Source organism: Salmo salar, chromosome ssa09, assembly GCF_905237065.1.
Source record: "Salmo salar chromosome ssa09, Ssal_v3.1, whole genome shotgun sequence".
Taxonomy (NCBI): Eukaryota; Metazoa; Chordata; class Actinopteri; order Salmoniformes; family Salmonidae; genus Salmo; species Salmo salar.
Window position 1 is genome coordinate 131,655,408 of NC_059450.1, and position 23,530 is coordinate 131,678,937.

Sequence of the window (23,530 nt, forward strand, 5' to 3'; positions counted from 1 at the left end):
CAGTTTGTCAGACCTATATTACAGTCACAGTTTGTCAGACCTATGTAACACAGTCACAGTTTGTCAGACCTATGTAACACAGTCACAGTTTGTCAGACCTATATTACACAGTCACAGTTTGTCAGACCTATATTACACAGTCACAATCTGTCAGACCTATGTTACACAGTCACAGTCTGTCAGACCTATATTACACAGTCACAGTTTGTCAGACCTATATTACACAGTCACAGATTGTCAGACCTATATTACACAGTCACAATCTGTCAGACCTATGTTACACAGTCACAGTCTGTCAGACCTATATTACACAGTCACAGTTTCTCAGACCTATATTATACAGTCACAGTTTGTCAGACCCATATTATACAGTCACAGTTTGTCAGACCTATGTAACACAGTCACAGTTTGTCAGACCTATATTACACAGTCACAGTTTGTCAGACCTATATTATACAGTCAGTCTGTCAGACCTATATTACACAGTCACAGTTTGTCAGACCTATATTACACAGTCACAGTTTGTCAGACCTATATTACACAGTCACAGTTTGTCAGACCTATATTACACAGTCACAGTTTGTCAGACCTATATTACAGTCACAGTTTGTCAGACCTATGTAACACAGTCACAGTTTGTCAGACCTATGTAACACAGTCACAGTTTGTCAGACCTATGTAACACAGTCACAGTTTGTCAGACCTATATTACACAGTCACAGTTTGTCAGACCTATATTACACAGTCACAGTTTCTCAGACCTATATTACACAGTCACAGTTTGTCAGACCTATATTACACAGTCACAGTTTGTCAGACCTATGTAACACAGTCACAGTTTGTCAGACCTATATTACACAGTCACAGTTTGTCAGACCTATATTATACAGTCAGTCTGTAAGACCTATATTACACAGTCACAGTTTGTCAGACCTATATTATACAGTCAGTCTGTCAGACCTATATTACACAGTCACAGTTTGTCAAACCTATATTACACCGTCACAATCTGTCAGACCTATGTTACACAGTCACAGTCTGTCAGACCTATATTACACAGTCACAGTTTGTCAGACCTATATTACACAGTCAATCTGTCAGACCTATATTACACAGTCACAGTTTGTCAGACCTATATTACACAGTCACAGTTTGTCAGACCTATATTACACAGTCACAGTTTGTCAGACCTATATTACACAGTCACAGTTTGTCAGACCTATATTATACAGTCAGTCTGTCAGACCTATATTACACAGTCACAGTTTGTCAGACCTATATTACACAGTCACAATCTGTCAGACCTATGTTACACAGTCACAGTTTGTCAGACCTATATTACACAGTCACAGTTTGTCAGACCTATGTAACACAGTCACAGTTTGTCAGACCTATGTAACATGGTCACAGTTTGTCAGACCTATATTACACAGTCACAGTTTGTCAGACCTATATTACACAGTCACAATCTGTCAGACCTATGTTACACAGTCACAGTCTGTCAGACCTATATTACACAGTCACAGTTTGTCAGAACTATATTACACAGTCACAGATTGTCAGACATATATTACACAGTCACAATCTGTCAGACCTATATTACACAGTCACAGTTTGTCAGACCTATATTACACAGTCACAGTTTGTCAGACCTATATTACACAGTCACAGTTTGTCAGACCTATGTTACACAGTCACAGTTTGTCAGACCTATGTTACACAGTCAGTCTGTGAGACCTATATTGCGCAGTCACAGTTTGTCAGACCTATATTACACAGTAACAGATTGTCAGACCTATATTACACAGTCACAATCTTTCAGACCTATGTTACACAGTCACAGTCTGTCAGACCTATATTACACAGTCACAGTTTCTCAGACCTATATTACACAGTCACAGTTTGTCAGACCTATATTACACAGTCACAGTTTGTCAGACCTATGTAACACAGTCACAGTTTGTCAGACCTATATTACACAGTCACAGTTTGTCAGACCTATATTATACAGTCAGTCTGTCAGACCTATATTACACAGTCACAGTTTGTCAGACCTATATTACACAGTCACAATCTGTCAGACCTATGTTACACAGTCACAGTTTGTCAGACCTATATTACACAGTCACAGTTTGTCAGACCTATGTAACACAGTCACAGTTTGTCAGACCTATGTAACACGGTCACAGTTTGTCAGACCTATATTACACAGTCACAGTTTGTCAGACCTATATTACACAGTCACAATCTGTCAGACCTATGTTACACAGTCACAGTCTGTCAGACCTATATTACACAGTCACAGTTTGTCAGAACTATATTACACAGTCACAGATTGTCAGACATATATTACACAGTCACAATCTGTCAGACCTATATTACACAGTCACAGTTTGTCAGACCTATATTACACAGTCACAGTTTGTCAGACCTATATTACACAGTCACAGTTTGTCAGACCTATATTACACAGTCACAGTTTGTCAGACCTATGTTACACAGTCACAGTTTGTCAGACCTATGTTACACAGTCAGTCTGTGAGACCTATATTGCGCAGTCACAGTTTGTCAGACCTATATTACACAGTCAGTCTGTCAGACCTATATTACACAGTAAGTTTGTCAGACCTATGTAACACAGTCACAGTTGGTCAGACCTATATTACACAGTCACAGTTTGTCAGACCTATATTACAGTCACAGTTTGTCAGACCTATGTAACACAGTCACAGTTTGTCAGACCTATGTAACACAGTCACAGTTTGTCAGACCTATATTACACAGTCACAATCTGTCAGACCTATGTTACACAGTCACAGTTTGTCAGACCTATATTACACAGTCACAATCTGTCAGACGTATGTTACACAGTCACAAACTGTCAGACCTATATTACACAGTCACAGTTTCTCAGACCTATATTACACAGTCACAGTTTGTCAGACCTATATTACACAGTCACAGTTTGTCAGACCTATGTAATACAGTCACAGTTTGTCAGACCTATGTAACACGGTCACAGTTTGTCAGACCTATATTACACAGTCACAGTTTGTCAGACCTATATTACACAGTCACAATCTGTCAGACCTATGTTACACAGTCACAGTCTGTCAGACCTATATTACACAGTCACAGTTTGTCAGAACTATATTACACAGTCACAGATTGTCAGACATATATTACACAGTCACAATCTGTCAGACCTATATTACACAGTCACAGTTTGTCAGACCTATATTACACAGTCACAGTTTGTCAGACCTATATTACACAGTCACAGTTTGTCAGACCTATATTACACAGTCACAGTTTGTCAGAACTATGTTACACAGTCACAGTTTGTCAGACCTATGTTACACAGTCAGTCTGTGAGACCTATATTGCGCAGTCACAGTTTGTCAGACCTATATTACACAGTAACAGATTGTCAGACCTATATTACACAGTCACAATCTGTCAGACCTATGTTACACAGTCACAGTCTGTCAGACCTATATTACACAGTCACAGTTTCTCAGACCTATATTACACAGTCACAGTTTGTCAGACCTATATTACACAGTCACAGTTTGTCAGACCTATGTAACACAGTCACAGTTTGTCAGACCTATATTACACAGTCACAGTTTGTCAGACCTATATTATACAGTCAGTCTGTCAGACCTATATTACACAGTCACAGTTTGTCAGACCTATATTACACAGTCACAATCTGTCAGACCTATGTTACACAGTCACAGTTTGTCAGACCTATATTACACAGTCACAGTTTGTCAGACCTATGTAACACAGTCACAGTTTGTCAGACCTATGTAACACGGTCACAGTTTGTCAGACCTATATTACACAGTCACAGTTTGTCAGACCTATATTACACAGTCACAATCTGTCAGACCTATGTTACACAGTCACAGTCTGTCAGACCTATATTACACAGTCACAGTTTGTCAGAACTATATTACACAGTCACAGATTGTCAGACATATATTACACAGTCACAATCTGTCAGACCTATATTACACAGTCACAGTTTGTCAGACCTATATTACACAGTCACAGTTTGTCAGACCTATATTACACAGTCACAGTTTGTCAGACCTATATTACACAGTCAGTTTGTCAGACCTATGTAACACAGTCACAGTTGGTCAGACCTATATTACACAGTCACAGTTTGTCAGACCTATATTACAGTCACAGTTTGTCAGACCTATGTAACACAGTCACAGTTTGTCAGACCTATGTAACACAGTCACAGTTTGTCAGACCTATATTACACAGTCACAATCTGTCAGACCTATGTTACACAGTCACAGTTTGTCAGACCTATATTACACAGTCACAATCTGTCAGACCTATGTTACACAGTCACAGTCTGTCAGACCTATATTACACAGTCACAGTTTCTCAGACCTATATTACACAGTCACAGTTTGTCAGACCTATATTACACAGTCACAGTTTGTCAGACCTATGTAATACAGTCACAGTTTGTCAGACCTATATTACACAGTCACAGTTTGTCAGACCTATATTACAGTAACAGTCTGTCAGACCTATATAACACAGTCACAGTCTGTCAGACCTATATTACACAGTCACAGTTTGTCAGACCTATATTACAGTCACAGTCTGTCAGACCTATATTACACAGTCAGTCTGTCAGACCTATATTACACAGTCAGTCTGTCAGACCTATGTAACACAGTCACAGTTTGTCAGACCTATATTACACAGTCACAGTTTGTCAGACCTATATTACACAGTCACAGTTTGTCAGACCTATATTACACAGTCACAGTCTGTCAGACCTATATTACACAGTCACAGTCTGTCAGACCTATATTACACAGTCACAGTTTGTCAGACCTATATTACACAGTCACAGTTTGTCAGACCTATATTACACAGTCAGTCTGTCAGACCTTTGTTACACAGTCACAGTCTGTCAGACCTATATTACACAGTCACAGTCTGTCAGACCTATATTGCACAGTCAGTCTGTCAGACCTATATTACACAGTCAGTCTGTCAGACCTATATTACACAGTCACAGTTTGTCAGACCTATATTATACAGTCAGTCTGTCAGACCTATATTACGCAGTCACAGTTTGTCAGACCTATATTACACAGTCACAGTCTGTCAGACCTAAATTACACAGTCACAGTTTGTCAGACCTATATTACACAGTCACAGTTTGTCAGACCTATATTACACAGTCACAGTTTGTCAGACCTATATTACACAGTCACAGTTTGTCAGACCTATGTTACACAGTCACAGTTTGTCAGACCTATGTTACACAGTCAGTCTGTGAGACCTATATTGCGCAGTCAGAGTTTGTCAGACCTATATTACACAGTCAGTCGCTCAGACCTATATTACACAGTCAGTTTGTCAGACCTATGTAACACAGTCACAGTTTGTCAGACCTATATTACACAGTCACAGTTTGTCAGACCTATATTACAGTCACAGTTTGTCAGACCTATGTAACACAGTCACAGTTTTGTCAGACCTATGTAACACAGTCACAGTTTGTCAGACCTATATTACACAGTCACAGTTTGTCAGACCTATATTACAGTCACAGTTTGTCAGACCTATGTAACACAGTCACAGTTTGTCAGACCTATGTAACACAGTCACAGTTTGTCAGACCTATATTACACAGTCACAGTTTGTCAGACCTATATTACACAGTCACAATCTGTCAGACCTATGTTACACAGTCACAGTCTGTCAGACCTATATTACACAGTCACAGTTTGTCAGACCTATATTACACAGTCACAGTTTGTCAGACCTATATTACACAGTCACAGTCTGTCAGACCTATGTTACACAGTCACAGTCTGTCAGACCTATGTTACACAGTCACAGTTTCTGAGACCTATATTACACAGTCACAGTTTGTCAGACCCATATTACACAGTCACAGTTTGTCAGACCTATGTAACACAGTCACAGTTTGTCAGACCTATATTACACAGTCACAGTTTGTCAGACCTATATTATACAGTCAGTCTGTCAGACCTATATTACACAGTCACAGTTTGTCAGACCTATATTACACAGTCACAGTTTGTCAGACCTATATTACACAGTCACAGTTTGTCAGACCTATATTACACAGTCACAGTTTGTCAGACCTATATTACAGTCACAGTTTGTCAGACCTATGTAACACAGTCACAGTTTTTCAGACCTATGTAACACAGTCACAGTTTGTCAGACCTATATTACACAGTCACAGTTTGTCAGACCTATATTACACAGTCACAATCTGTCAGACCTATGTTACACAGTCACAGTCTGTCAGACCTATATTACACAGTCACAGTTTCTCAGACCTATATTACACAGTCACAGTTTGTCAGACCTATATTACACAGTCACAGTTTGTCAGACCTATGTAACACAGTCACAGTTTGTCAGACCTACATTACACAGTCACAGTTTGTCAGACCTATATTATACAGTCAGTCTGTCAGACCTATATTACACAGTCAGAGGTTGTCAGACCTATATTATACAGTCAGTCTGTCAGACCTATATTACACAGTCACAGTTTGTCAAACCTATATTACACCGTCACAATCTGTCAGACCTATGTTACACAGTCACAGTCTGTCAGACCTATATTACACAGTCACAGTTTGTCAGACCTATATTACACAGTCAATCTGTCAGACCTATATTACACAGTCACAGTTTGTCAGACCTATATTACACAGTCACAGTTTGTCAGACCTATATTACACAGTCACAGTTTGTCAGACCTATATTACACAGTCACAGTTTGTCAGACCTATATTACACAGTCACAGTTTGTCAGACCTATATTACACAGTCACAGTCTGTCAGACCTATATTACACAGTCACAGTCTGTCAGACCTATATTACACAGTCACAGTCTGTCAGACCTATATTACACAGTCAGTCTGTCAGACCTATATTACACAGTCACAGTTTGTCAGACCTATATTACACAGTCAGTCTGTCAGACCTATATTACACAGTCACAGTCTGTCAGACCTATATTACACAGTCACAGTTTGTCAGACCTATATTACACAGTCAGTCTGTCAGACCTATATTACACAGTCACAGTTTGTCAGACCTATATTACACAGTCAGTCTGTCAGACCTATATTACACAGTCACAGTTTGTCAGACCTATGTTACACAGTCACAGTCTGTCAGACCTATTTCACACAGTCACAGTCAGTCAGACCTATTTCACACAGTCAGTCTGTCAGACCTATATTACACAGTCACAGTTTGTCAGACCTATGTTACAGTCACAGTTTGTCAGACCTATGTTACACAGTCACAGTTTGTCAGACCTATGTTACAGTCACAGTTTGTCAGACCTATGTTACAGTCACAGTCTGTCAGACCTATATTACACAGTCACAGTTTGTCAGACCTATGTTACAGTCACAGTTTGTCAGACGTATGTTACAGTCACAGTCTGTCAGACCTATATTATACAGTCAGTCTGTCAGACCTATATTATACAGTCAGTCTGTCAGACCTATATTACACAGTCAGTCTGTCAGACCTATATTACACAGTCACAGTTTGTCAGACCTATATTACACAGTCACAATCTGTCAGACCTACCTTACACAGTCACAGTCTGTCAGACCTATATTACACAGTCACAGTTTCAGACCTATATTACGCAGTCAGTCTGTCAGACCTATATTACACAGTCACAGTTTTGTCAGACCTATATTACACAGTCACAGTCTGTCAGACCTATATTACACAGTCAGTCTGTCAGACCTATATTACACAGTCAGTCTGTCAGACCTATATTACACAGTCACAGTTTGTCAGACCTATTTCACACAGTCACAGTCTGTCAGACCTATATTACACAGTCACAGTCTGTCAGACCTATTTCACACAGTCACAGTCTGTCAGACCTACCTTACACTGTCACAGTCTCTCAGACCTACATTACACAGTCACAGTCTGTCAGACCTATATTACACAGTCACAGTCTGTCAGTCCTATATTACACAGTCACAGTTTGTCAGACCTATGTTACACAGTCACAGTTTGTCAGACCTATATTACAGTCACAGTTTGTCAGACCTATATTACACAGTCACAGTCTGTCAGACCTATATTACACAGTCACAGTCTGTCAGACCTATATTACACAGTCACAGTCTGTCAGACCTATATTACACAGTCACAGTTTGTCAGACCTATATTACACAGTCACAGTTTGTCAGACCTATATTACACAGTCACAGTTTGTCAGACCTATATATTACACAGTCACAGTTTGTCAGACCTATATTACACAGTCACAGTTTGTCAGACCTATATTATACAGTCAGTCTGTCAGACCTATATTTCACAGTCACAGTTTGTCAGACCTATATTACACAGTCAGTTTGTCAGACCTATATTACACAGTCACAGTCTGTCAGACCTATATTACACAGTCACAGTTTGTCAGACCTATATTACACAGTCAGTCTGTCAGACCTATATTACACAGTCAGTCTGTCAGACCTATATTACACAGTCAGTCTGTCAGACCTATATTACACAGTCAGTCTGTCAGACCTATATTATACAGTCAGTCTGTCAGACCTATATTACACAGTCAGTCTGTCAGACCTATATTACACAGTCAGTCTGTCAGACCTATATTACACAGTCAGTCTGTCAGACCTATATTACACAGTCAGTCTGTCAGACCTATATTACACAGTCAGTCTGTCAGACCTATATTACACAGTCAGTCTGTCAGACCTATATTATACAGTCAGTCTGTCAGACCTATATTACACAGTCAGTCTGTCAGACCTATATTACACAGTCAGTCTGTCAGACCTATATTACACAGTCAGTCTGTCAGACCTATATTACACAGTCAGTCTGTCAGACCTATATTACACAGTCAGTCTGTCATACATTACCTTCCTACCCAACAGTTCCCCAGACATTGTTAAACCTACCTTCCCCATCCTCAGTCCCTGACTCTCTGTCATCTACCTGTTAGTGTTGCCTCGGTACCAAATCTTTGACTTTTGATGCCAGGTTTAGTATCACTCGATACCGTAACGATACTCAATACCGAAATGATACTCGATATCAAAACGATACCATTGCAAAAAAATAAATAAATTTATTACTGAAGACACTGAATAACCGCTGGGCTTTATTATTTTTACACATTGAACAATGTTTTGATACCTGGTCGAACAAATAAAATAACACAAAGAATATCTTCTGTTCAATGTCTTTCAAAAATACAACACCATATTAAATAACAGAAGAATACCCTTCAATTTTCCTTATGCAAAACATATCGGTGACTCGGAGCAGACAAAATTACATTACATCTAACTGTTTTACAATGTAATTTGATACATACAATATCAGGGTTATTTGCTCTTCTATAGATAAAATATTGGGTCAAATGACATTCATTATCTATGATTCATTATTCATTACAGCTAAATCATTTAATGTATTAAATGACACAAAAAGACTTAAGCTAATTTCTGAAGCTTCTACATTAGTCTGTACACCATAGAAATACAATGGATTTTACACAGCATGGATTTTTACTGCAATTCCCAGAATGCATTTCCCTTCCCAGGGTGCAATGCTCCACCCAGGGCTGCTGGCTGGCTAGTGACTACTACTAGTAGCAAGCCCAGACAATCGCGAAGTAGTCTAATATATTATTGCTGTCAAGCTATGAGCGCATTTCTAGACTTTTAGTTTGTGTATTCTATTATAATGCTCACATGATTGTCATGCTGAATATATGTTATTTTAATTGTCATTCAAAAATTATTCAAATTTAGTAGAATAACGACAATGTTACAATGCAAATGTCATCTGTAAAATAGTTTTTTTATTTCCTTTTGGAACGAAACAGCCCTCGCATTGCACTGCTTTTTTGTAGCACCTTTTGCTTAGTTTCGATGGGTTGACCCTCATCATCTGCTCTGTAATCAAAATATTCCCTTAGTTTCGATGGGTTGACCCTCATCATCTGCTCTGTAATCAAAATATTCCCTTAGTTTCGATGGGTTGACCCTCATCATCTGCTCTGTAATCAAAATATTCCCTTAGTTTGCTTCTGCAGCCAGTTTTATATACAAGCTGAGGGTGTGGAGGTATGATATTTTTGTTAAAAGAATCCATGGTGTCTGCATTTGCTCTCTCCTCTCGCTTGCTTCTCAAAGGTGGCTTGCCCTGTGTCAGATGCATGCTGCAAGTAGCCTGTCTAGCTTGTGTACTCACTGTTACTCAGGCAACAGTGAGTACACATAGAAAACGACCCCAGTGTATTAACATAGACACACAATCCTATGCATTTTAAGACATAGTGGGTTCCTAATAATAGCCATGCTCGTGTGTGTGTGCCAGGGGTGGGTTTGTACTTCGTCCACTAATCTAAAGTGGATGTCTTTGATGTGTGTGTAGGGGCGGGTGGGGGTGAGATGGGAGAAATAATTGATTATCTTGACTGAGAATTAGCTCCCGGAGTCTCTCACCCTTTCTTTCCCCTCTCTCCTTCTCCCTCCCTCTCTCCCTCTCTCCTCATGTCAGTGGCTCTGAGGGGCAGCATACAACCAGCTCATACCTGAGTACAGAACAGTACACACCCTGGAAACGGGAAACCAGCAGGAGGCGTCAGTAATAATGGATAGAAATAAGGGCTGTTGAAGTATCATGGTCCATGGATTACATTTCGCTTCATTCATTTTAGTTTGCATATACCAGATTTGACATTTATGAATAGTTTGAAATATCTCTCAGTCACCTAAATGTTTAGGTCACCTAAATGTCACCTAAATGGTTGTCTCTTATTGTGTTCAAAAGTTTATTTGTAAAAGTGCATCGGAGGGACCTATTGCTGCGATATCTATTATGTAGATGTTGAAATGACTTCAGTTGAGTGTAGCTGGGACATTGTGGGATGAGGGATGGAATATTAGTCTCTGAGATGCCCTATGTCTTTAATACGTTATAGAATCTATATGATTCCAGTAATTGAGAAGTATGTTAAAATGGTTGAATGCTTTAGAACAGAGCAGCTATATGAATATCTGTAGTAGCAGATGCCCTCAGGTCTAATCCTGACTCCTGGCTCTCCTCTCTCAGACCCTGCTGCTAATGTCTGCAGACATTAAGAGCAGAATCGGAGTGTGTTGATGCATAATGCAGGACATACAGGAAGGACAGTGTTCAAATCAAATGTATTTATATTGCCCTTCTTACATCAGCTGATATCTCAAAGTGCTGTACAGAAACCCAGCCTAAAACCCCAAACAGCAAGTAATGCAGGTGTAGAAGCACGGTGGCTAGGAAAAACTCCCTAGAAAGGCCAAAACCTAGGAAGAAACCTAGAGAGGAACCAGGCTATGATGGGTGACCAGTCCTCTTCTGGCTGTGCCGGGTGGCGATTATAACAGAACATGGCCAAGATGTTCAAATGTTCATAAATGACCAGCATTGTCACATAATAATAATCACAGTAGTTGTCGAGGGTGCAACAAGTCAGCACCTCAAGAGTAAATGTCAGTTGGCTTTTCATAGCCGATCATCGAGAGTATCTCTACCGCCCCTGCTGTCTCTAGAGAGTTGAAAACAGCAGGTCTGGGACAGGTAGCACGTCCGGTGAACAGGTCAGGGTTCCATAGCCGCAGGCAGAACAGTTGAAACTGGAGCAGCAGCACGGCCAGGTGGACTGGGGACAGCAAGGAGTCATCATGCCAGGTAGTCCTGAGGCATGGTCCTAGGGCTCAGATCCTCCGAGAGAGAGAGAGAAAGAAAGAAAGAGAGAATTAGAGAGAGCATACTTAAATTCACATAGGACACCCGATTAGACAGGAGAAATACTCCAGATATAACAGACTGACCCTAGCCCCCCGACACATAAACTACTGCAGCATAAGTACTGGAGGCTGAGACAGGAGGGGTCAGGAGACACTGTGGTCCCATCCGACGATACCCCCGGACAGGGCCAAGCAGGCAGGATATAACCCCACCCACTTTGCCAAAGCATAGCCCCCACACCACTAGAGGGATATCTTCAACCACCAACTTACCATCCTGAGACAAGGCCGAGTATAGCCCACAAAGATCTCCGCCACGGCACAACCCAAGGGGGGGCGCCAACCCAGACAGGAAGACCAAGTCAGTGACTCAACCCATTCAAGTGACGCACCCCTCCTAGGGACGGCATGGAAGAACACCAGTAAGCCAGTGACTTAGCCCCTGTAATAGGGTTAGAGGCAGAGAATCCCAGTGGAGAGAGGGGAACCGGCAAGGCAGAGACAGCAAGGGCGGTTCGTTGCTCCAGAGCCTTTCCATTCACCTTCACACTCCTGGGCCAGACTACACTCAATCATAGGACCTACTGAAGAGATGAGTCTTCATTAAAGACTTAAAGGTTGAGACCGAGTCTGCATCTCTCACATGGGTAGGCAGACCATTCCATAAAAATGGTCTATAGGAGAAAGCCCTGCCTCCAGCTGTTTGCTTAGAAATTCTAGGGACAATTAGGAGGCCTGCGTCTTGTGATCGTAGCGTATGTGTAGGTATGTACGGCAGGACCAAATCGGAAAGATAGGTAGGAGCAAGCCCATGTAATGCTTTGTAGGTTAGCAGTAAAACCTTGAAATCAGCCCTAGCCTTAACAGGAAGCCAGTGTAGGGAGGCTAGCACTGGAGTAATATGATCAAATTTTTTGGTTCTAGTCAGGATTCTAGCAGTCGTATTTAGCACTAACTGAAGTTTATTTAGTGCTTTATCTAGGTAGCTGGAAAGTAGAGCATTGCAGTAGTCTAACCTACAAGTAACAAAAGCATCATTTTTGGACAGAAAGTTTCAGATTTTTGCAATGTTACGTAGATGGAAAAAAGCTGTCCTTGAAACAGTCTTGATATGTTCTTCAAAAGAGAGATCAGGGTCCAGGGTCCAGAGTAACGCCGAGGTCCTTCAGTTTTATTTGAGACGACTGTACAGCCATCCAGATTAATTGTCAGATTCAACAGAATATCTCTTTGGTTCTTGGGACCTAGAACAAGCATCTCTGTTTTGTCCGAGTTTAAAAGTAGAACGTTTGCAGCCATCCACTTCCTTATGTCTGAAACACAGGCTTATAGCGAGGGCAATTTTGGAGCTTCACCATGTTTCATTGAAATGTACAGCTGTGTGTCATCCGCATAGCAGTGAAATTTAACATTATGTTTTCGAATGACATCCCCAAGAGGTAAAATATATAGTGAAAACAATAGTGGTCCTAAAACGGAACCTTGAGGAACACCGAAATTTACAGTTGATTTGTCAGAGGACAAACCATTCACAGAGACAAACTGATATCTTTCCGGCAGATAAGATCTAAACCAGGCCAGAACTTGTCCGTGTAGACCAATGTGGGTTTCCAATCTCTCCAAAAGAATGTGGTGATCGATGGTATCAAAAGCAGCACTAAGATCTAGTAGCACGAGGACAGATGCAGAGCCTCAGTCTGATGCCATTAAAAGGTCATTTACCACCTTCACAAGTGCAGTCTGTTCACCATTATAGCACAGCATCACTCAGCTCACCTACAAAGGACAATGCAATATGAATGATAGGATAACAAAGGCCCTCATAGGAGTGCTATAGAACGCTAACCTCTTAAAACAGAGAAACACATACAGGGTGTGATGTTGAAAAGCAGGAGGCTCATTGTAGCCAGTGTGATTATAGAGGGACCTTGGATATTATTGAAAAGCAAGCACCCGGCACTCGGCACAATAGTCATCACTCGTCTTTAATTTTCTTCTTGGCTCACAATTACCCTGCTTTTACCCTGCTATACACACAAAGACACAGATGCACACGCGCTCACACACGAACACACATCCCCACACACACCATCTAGTCTCAGTGACTGAGTGTGTGCGTGTTAGTGGTGCGCGGGTCAGCTGTTTGTTCACCCAACCGCTATTGCTAATAAACCATCCACAACCGCCTGACTATGTGATAAATTGAAAATCTGAGGCCTGTGTTTTTTAAACCTAAGCTATGTTTTTGTTTATAGTTGCCAACATTTTGGTAGGCTATTTATAGTATGTTAGTCTGTTGATTTTAGTCTGTAATTAGATACATGCAGATTATCTAAATAAACCCTTCCTCACAAGAAAATGTCATACATCGATAGAATGAATGCTTCAATCTAGGTGAAATCTGTAAATGTCCAAATGACATCAGTTTGATAGATTTGAAGGGAATTAAATGCTGTGAAAAACGACCCAACATGTTTCTGACAAGATTTCAGATCGCTTTTATGATACTGATAAAGATAGCACCGTTACAGACGGTAAATAAATCATATTTCACCACTCCTGTTCCCAAATAAAAAGATGTATCATTTTTCTGCAGGAGTTAATATTGTATTAGGCTATGTGAGAGAGAAAAAATCTTCGCCCCAAGGCAAAATTTGTAGAATTTCAGCAAACTTTGTTTAAAACTGCAACATTTTCTCTACAACCTATGGTAAAATGTGTAGAAAAGGCTAGGACCGGCACTGACTGATATGTGGGTATGGATGTACGCGAGCCACTGCGGCCTCTCATGATGATTTCAGAACAGTATAGCTCCTTGACGTTCTGTATTTGAAGTCCCCATCTTGTGACTGTTGAATTTGTAGTCGGCACACAACATGTTTCCCAAACATTAGACTACTGTTCTGGCCCTCCCTTCTCTTTATTTTCAAATCTCCATTTTACAGCTTTTCTCTTATTTAATTCAACTCTGACAATGTCCTTTTTGCCTCAGTGGATCGATGTTAACTTTTTCTGCCCAGATTCCCAAAAGCATTTGGTGATTGCCGTGTATTTGGTGATTGCCGTGTATTTGGTGTCCGTACAGTTAGGCCCTAAAGCTTAGGCTTATACGCTAATGGCAGTTACAAATAATGAAAGAAAAACCTCAATGTAGCCTATAAATGTGAATTGCACAATAATTATACATTTATGGATTTTTTTATGCATCACTTTCTCTTTATTCAACCCACCCGCCCTTCATCCACACAATATTTCATGACCCTAAACCCAGATATAACCGCGGGGACTGCAGGTTATGAGTCAACCCGCGCACCACTAGTGCGTGGGTGTGTGTTATTTTGGGTGTGTGTCTATGCGTGCAGGCCTGTCTGTCTGTGTGGAGGGTAGTTGTGGCTCCTGGGGGTCCCTCTGGATGCTCACCCACAGCCTGTTCCAAACACACTTTCCTAAATGCTGGCTAATTAGATCCTCTAATTGTCTGTCTCCCCTTGGGCCTCCGTGAACTCGCCACGGTAACAGAGGCCTGGACCCTTCACTCAGCCAATAGCAGGCCTCCTCCCAGAACACCCCATGGGATGATAATTATGTTTGTGCGTGCGCCCCTTGAACCCTGCCCCATCACTGGTCTCGGTGGGCCAACTAATAACACCCCTGGGTTAATTGAAAAGCCTGGTAGTGGATAAACAACATAGGGTCATCACAGGGGTGGTGTGTGGCAGTGTTCCTATACATCAGCAGCCCCTGGTCACACCTTGAACCCCTGAACCCCAGGCATAGGTCCTCTGAGACCACTTTGTTTCACCAGGAGAGAGGGGTGGGGGGTGGAGAGGAAGGAGAGATAGGGAGGGAGGGATGGAGAGAGAGAATTGTTGTTCCACAGCAGGTATGCAGGGAGTGTGTCTGTCTTACTGTGTTTGTATCTCTCTCATCCTGTGCCTCTCTGTGTGTTGTGTTTGTATTTATAGCTACCTGGGAGATGGCAGGTTCCACCTGGAGTCCATCATGATTGCCAACCCAGAGATACATGCCTACAGGTAAATAATAGCATACATATAATAACCCTTTACCTCCTTACAGTCGTTCCAATTGGCCTATAGGGCTAAATTGAAATATGTCTTACAGAAGAAATATGGAAAGCATATGCATAAGTTTGGAGATTATGGGGAAAATGATTAGACTAAAAGTGAGGACAAAACAATGAATCTGGAACAAGACTGAATCCAAACATTACACTGTTGATTTTATTAGTGTTTTACATCTACTGTACTTTTCGCAACATTTGTTGATAACGAAATTAGAAAATACTCTGGATACATTCAGTAACATGATAAGAATATTAATGGAACATTGGGGGCAGGTGCAACATAAGGGTCTGAGTGAGAGGACTAACTGGTGTCTCCAAGTGGCAACACACCTCTCCAGTCGACACAGTTCCTAAGTCATTTCAATGCACTTTTATGACTCAAAGAAGAGTCTTCAGCTATAAGGTGCTATTTTGAGCTCTCCTTGCTGTGCGGTTGAGGAACTAGAGCAAGCAGACTGGTCATTTTATTTGGAGCACAGCCCTGCATCCCTGCCTTTACACAATTACTGTTTACACATTCCAAAAATGGTCCATTATAAATTGCAATCTGGTCAGTTGGGCATGATTTGAAAGCGTGTTTTATTGCCAACATGGCTAGCTAAGTTACAAAATATGATCTCACAGTGTTAGGCTTTCACAAGGCAATTCAGAGAAGCAGATCATCATTTTGGTGTGCATAGAATAGAGTCACGAGTGCATTCAGGTGTGTGTTCCCCGCCAAATGTCTTTACAATACCACAAACAGGCTCATTCTGTTCAGGACAACCCAGGGTATGACGCCATGTCATCTTCTATCTGTACATCAAGCATTGTGAATATGAACGATGACACTGTATATTGCATGAGTTTTATGATATGGAAATGTGAAGTGCACATCTGGACTAACAGGTGTTTGGCTTGCTTCTATGACATCAAAGCAGCATTTGTTATAATCCTCAATGTCTCATCTTTCAAACTACATCGAGTCCTCTTTATTTACAGCATTTCCTTCTCTGACAACCAAAATGTACAAAAGTTGCCTAATTAGCGGGAGGGATGGGGCAACTTCTTGTCGTGTGCGGTGCTCAAGTTCAGAATGGCTGTCAGTCAAAACCAATTCTGCGCTGTGAAGCGGAGACCTTGAGCTCTGACATGATGTATTGTATGTTACTGTACAGCCACTGCTTTCCAATTTAGGCGCTTATCAGCACTGTTCCCTCTAAGCTGCATGCAGTCAAGGGGAGCTGCACGGGCGAGTGGTAGCCCAAAGACTGCCGCGCAGCTCCCCTGGACTGCCGCGCTGCTCTCTTCGACTGCCGTGCAGAGCACAGAAGAATATCAAGCGTCCCACCCCTGGTACACCCTATCAACAGCAGGTGAAATATCAAGAGCGCCAAATTTGAAAACAATTAAATGTCATAATTCAAATTTCTCAAACATACAACTATCTTACACCCTTTGAAAGATAAACATCTCCTTAATCTAACCCCGTTGTCCGATTTCAAAAAGGCTTTACGGCGAAAGCATAAAGTTAGATTATGTTAGGACAGTAAATTGAAAATAGCTGTGTGTAATGTTTTGTCAATGCAAAGACAGGCATCACCAAAAGCAGAAAACCAGCTAAAATTATGCACTAACCTTTGACAATCTTCATCAGATGACACTCCTAGGACATTATGTTAGAACAAAAAATGTATGTATTGTCTATCAAGTTCATATTTATATCCAAAAATAGCATTTTACAATGGCGTTGATGTTGAGAAAATATTTTCCCTCCAATACCGCCAGTCAATCAGCACAACAAATTAAATAATTTCTATTCGATACCATTGGTAAAATATTATATTGTCATTCAAAGAATTATAGATTAACATCTCGTGAACGCAACCGCATTGCCAGATTTAAAAATAACTTTACTGGGAAATCACACTTTGCAGTAAACGAGGTCCTGTGCTCAGAAAAATAGGCTTGGCGATACAGACTAGGCGCCATGTTGGAGAGATCTAAATTAAAAAATACAATGTAAATATTCCCTTACCTTTGATTATCTTCATCAGAAGGCACTTCCAGGAATCCCAGGTCCATAACAAATGTAGTTTTGTTCGAAAAAGCTCATAATTTATGTCCAAAAAGCTCCGTGTTGTTAGCGCGTCCTGTAGGCTACTCAAAAACATGAACGTCGCCCGCCGGACTTGTCTTCACCAAAGAGGGGAAAAAAAATATTTACGTTCGTTCAAACATGTCAAACGTTGTATAGCATAAATCATTAGGGCCTTTTTCAATCAGAACTTCAGTAATATTCAAGGCGGACGATTGCATTCTCTTTTAAAACGTATTGGAACGAGAGTACCCAAACATGCACTCGCGCGCCAGAGTAGTATAGGCCATCCGCTTATGACCAACTTTCCAAGTCTCTCGTTCGGTCAGTTTTCACAGTAGAAGACTCAAACCACTTTGTAAAGATTGTTGACATCTAGTGGTTGGCGTAGGAAGTGCTCAATGATTAATAAGTCCCTGTGTGTTTCAATGGCATAGGCTTAAAAGTAATTCAACACATCAGATATCCACTTCCTGTTAGAATTTGTCTCAGGGTTTTGACTGCCATATGAGTTCTGTTATACTTACAGACACCATTCAAACAGTTGTAGAAAATTCAGAGTGTTTTCTATCCAAATCTGTTAATAATATGCATATCCTAGCTTCTGAGTTGGTGTAGGAGGCAGTTAAAAATGGGCACATATTTTTTTCAAAATTCTCAATACTGCCCCCTAGCCCCAACAGGTTTTAACACTATCAACGTTTCCCTTCAATGTGGCATTTGTGATCGAATCAACGCAATATTAGCCACTTTCAATGCAACATACTGAAACAAAACTAACTATGCAAGAGATTATGTTGTCGGCAGAACACATCGGCGTAGGATTTCTATTGCGCAGGACTCGGTCCGTACTCTACACAGACAGGTGCGGCATAACCAATCAGAGCTGCAGTAGGTCTATATGCAAATACACCATTGCCATATATGTATCTGTGCCATTTACGTTGAACTGGACTGTGTTTACAGCATGAGGGGTCGTGAATAGATGCAGTTGTTTTGAGATCAAAGCGAGAGCTGCGTGTAGCCAAGTGTGCACATTTTGTTCATGTCCTTTGCTATTTGGTGGGTTATTAGCCCAGTTATTGATCATTTGTAGTCAGAAATAGAAGCATGATTGCTCTCTACAAGAGCACAAAATGTGTTCATTTCTAGACGTCTTTAAAAAGCCAGTCAGGTAAAGAGCTTTTTTTGGTCTTAGAGGCAGTGTTGTATTTTGAGACAGGCTTAAATAAGCTAAGTAGCCAATAGGCAGAGGGTAGCATCATTTGTCTGATTCTCTGTAATAATGCTATGGGATTAATAATGCATTTTATTTTGTAAAGTGGTTCCTTGCATCAAACAACACAACAACATTCTCAGTCACCTCCTTGTCTGAAGAACAAGTGGATAAACAGTCAAGCCCTGCATGTTTGTTTCAAAAGTCTCATAGAATGTAGGCCTACATTGAACACTACACACTGGCTGCTACTGTAGGCTGAATGATAGAACAGCTATTTCCATGTTAAAATGTTATGGGATGCATTTTCTCTATAGTTTTTGATGGTAGGCCACTCTGGTAGGTCCTACATTATGATCAAATAGCCACAGTAGCCTACATGACCTCTGTTAAAACTGTAACTTAAAGCGGGTAGAGCCTCAGTGTTCACAGTAAACACACACTGGAAGTCGCACAGAATTATCACGTTTCAGCAGACCTGAAATTTGCTTAGTTCCTGGAAAACATTTGGTGGGAACATTGCAAATGTATCAGAAATAAATGGTGGGAATTTTTGCAAATGCATCAGAAAAAAACAAAAACCCGCATACCTTATTTACATACAGTACCTGTCAAAAGTTTGGACACACCTACTCATTCCAGTGTTTTTCTTAATTTTTTACTATTTTCTATGAAATAGCACATATGGAATCACGTAGTAACCAAAAATGTGTTAAACAAATCAAAATATATTTTATATTTTAAGTTCTTCGAAGTAGCCACCCTTTGCCTTGATGACAGCTTTGCAAACTCTTGGTATTCTCTTAACCAGCTTCATGAGTAATGCTTTTCCAACCATCTTGAAGGAGTTCCCACACATGCTGAGCACTTGTTGACTGCTTTTCCTTCACTCTGCAGTCCAACTCATACCAAACCATCTCAATTGGGTTGAGGTTGGGTGATTGTGGAGGCCAGGTCATCTGATGCAGCACTCCATCACTCTCCTTCTTGGTCAAATAGCCCTTATACAGCATGGAGGTGTGTTTTGGGTCATTGTCCAGTTGAAAAACAAATGATAGTCCCACTAAGCGCAAACCAGATGGGATGGCGTATCACTGCAGAATGCTGTGGTTGCCGTGCTGGTTAAGTGTGCCTTGAATTCTAAATAAATCACGACAGTGTCACTACCAAACAACCCCACACCATCACACCTCCTCCTCCATGCTTCACAGTGGGAACCACACATGCGGAGATCATCCGCTCACTTACTCTGCGTCTCACAAAGTCATGGCGGTTGCAACCAAAAATCTCTAATTTGGACTCATCAGTCAAAATGACAGATTTCCACCGGTTTAATGTCTATTGCTCGTGTTTCTTGGCCCAAGCAAGTCTCTTCTTCTTATTGGTGTACTTTAGTAGTGGTTTCTTTGCAGCAATTTAACCATGAAGGCCTGATTCAAGTAGTCTCCTCTGAACAGTTGATGTTGAGATGTGTCTGTTACCTGAACTCTGTGAAGAATTTAGTTGGGCTGCATTCTGAGGTGCTGTTAACTCTAATGAACTTATCCTCTGCAGCAGAGGTAAGTCTCGGTCTTTCCTGTGGCGGTCCTCATGAGAGCCAATATCATCATAGAGCTTGATTGTTTTTGTGACTGCACATGAAGAAACTTTAAAAGTTCTTTACATTTTCCGGATTGACTGACCTTCATGTCTTAAAGTAATGATGGACTGTTGTTTCTCTTTGCATATTTGAGCTGTTCTTGCCATAATATGGACTTGGTCTTTTACCAAATAGGGCTATCTTCTGTATACCACACCTGCCTTGTCACAACGCAACTGATTGGCTAAAACACATTAAGAAGGAAAGAAGTTCAACAAATTAACTTTTAACAAGGCACACCTGTTAATTGAAATGCATTCCAGGTGACTACCTCATGAAGCTGGTTTAGAGAATGCCAGGAGTGTGCAAAGCTGTCATCAAGGCAACGGGTGGCTACTTTGAAGAATCTAAAATATATTTTGATTTGTTTAACACTTTTTTGGTTACTACATGATTCCATATGTGTTATTTCATAGTTTTGATGTCTTCACTATTCTACAATGTAGAAAATAGTCAAATGAAAGAAAAACCCTTGAATGAGTAGGTGTCCAAACTTTTGACTGGTACTGTAAGTGTTCCGACTCTTTGCTATGAGACTCAACTCGCCTGGCCAAACTGAACAATCGGGGGTGAAGGGCCTTGGTCAGAGGGGACCAATAACCCGATGGTCACTCTGACAGAGCTCTAGAGTTCCTCTGGAGATGGGAGAACCTTCCAGAAGGACAACCATCTCTGCAGCACACCACAAATCAGGCCATTGCCAGACGGAAGCCACTCCTCAGCCACCTAAAGGACTGTCAGACCATGAGAAACAAGATTCTCTGATCTGATGAAACCAAGATTGAACTATTAAGCCTGAATGCCAAGTCTGGAGGAAACCTGGCACCATCCCTACGGTGAAGCGTGGTGGTGGCAGCATCATGCTGTGGGGATGTTTTTCAGCGGCCGGGACTGGGAGTATCAAAACTATCATTTTATTTGTCACATGTGCCGAATACAACAGGTGTAGTTGACTTTACAGTGAAAAGCTTACTTATAAGCCCTTAACCAACAATGCAGTTTTAAGAAAAATAAGTGTTAAAGTATTTACAAAAATAAACTGAAGTAAAAATAAATAAAATGATAATTAATTAGAAAAATAACAAATAATTAAGGTGATATAATGTCATAATATAACAGTAGCGAGGCTATATACAGGGGGTACCGGTACAGAGTCAATGGGCGGGGGAACAGGTTATTCAAGGTAATTGAGTTAATATGTACATGTAGGTAGAGGTAGAGGGACTATGCATGGATAATAAACAGAGAGTAGCAGCAGCGTGAACATGGGGGTGGGGGGATACAAATAGTCTGAGTTGCCATTTGATTAGCTGTTCAGGAGTCTTATAGCTTGGGGGTAGAATCTCTTAAGATGCCTATTGGACCTAGACTTGGCACTTCGGTACCGCTTGCCGTGTGGTAACAGAGAGAACAGTCTATGACTAGAGTGTCTGGCGTCGTTGGCAATTTTTAGGGCCTTTCTCTGACACCGCCTGGTATAGAGGTCCTGGATGGCAGGAAGCTTGGCCCCGGTGATGATCTTGGCCGTATGTAGTGACTTGCGATCGGAGGAGAAGCAGTTGCCATACCAGGCGGTGATGCAACCAGTCAGGATGCTCTCGGTGGTGCAGCTGTAGAGCTTTTTGAGGATCTGAGGACCCATGCCAAATCTTTTCAGTCTCCTGAGTGGGAATAGGCTTTGTCGTGCCCTCTTCACGTCTGTCTTGGTGTGCTTGGACCATGTTAGTTTGTTGGTGATGTGGACACCAAGGAACTTGAAGCTCTCAACCTGCTCCGCAACAGCCCTGTCGATGAGATTGGGGGTGTGCTTGGCCCTCCTTTTTCCTGTAGTCCACATCATCTCCTTTGTCTTGATCCTGTTGAGGGAGAGGTTGTTGTCCTGGCACCACTGTCTCATTGTTGTCGGTGATCAGACTGGGGAGACAATCCTAAGCACACAGCCAATACAATGCAGGAGTGGCTTTGGAACAAGTCTCTGAATGTTCTTGAGTGGCCCAGCCAGAGCCCAGACTTGAACCCGATCTAGCATCTCTGGAGAGAGCTTAAAATAGCTGTGCAGCGACGCTCCCCATCCAACCTGACAGAGCTTGAGAGGATCTGCAGAGAAGAATGGGGGGAACTCCCTAAATGCAGGTGTTCCAACCTTGTAGCGTCATACCCAAGAAGGCAGAAGGTTGTTGTTGCTGCCAAAGGTGCTTCAACAAAGTACTGAGTACCTATGTATATGTGATATTTCAGTTTATTTTTAATACATTTGCAAAAATTTCTAAGAACCTGTTTTTGCTTTGTAAATATGGGGTATTGTGTGTAGATTGATGAAGAAAAAAACATTTCATTAATTTTAGAATAAGGCTGTAACAAAATGTGGAAAGAAATCAAGGGGTCTGAATACTTTCCGAAAGGACTGTATACAGGAGTGATGTGGTTCACCTTGTAGGAGGTTGTCATTATGGTGTCATTGCCACTCAGCTGTATTGGTGGGAAACTATTTATATGAGATGGTGTTTGTTGTATACATGTATGCACTACTGCCCACCTCTCGGTCTCTAATAAACAACATGATCATCTCAAGATGTGCTGAGCTGAGCTCTCCTGGTAGAGAGAGAAAGATTTGTTTCTCTAAAATGCCTCTTTTCTCTCATATAACTGCCTTAATACTTGATGGATTTTCATGATTGGATT

General features: G+C 41.2%; 1 protein-coding gene across 1 annotated transcript in view; it reads left to right on the forward strand.

The window, feature by feature from the left end:
* LOC106612930 (2-(3-amino-3-carboxypropyl)histidine synthase subunit 1) overlaps positions 1-23,530 on the forward strand; it is a 118,675-nt gene that overhangs the window by 39,872 nt on the left and 55,273 nt on the right. The window contains exon 4 of the mRNA XM_045687017.1: positions 15,798-15,866. Coding sequence (XP_045542973.1) covers positions 15,798-15,866 — 69 coding nt within the window. The remainder of the gene's footprint in view (positions 1-15,797; positions 15,867-23,530) is intronic.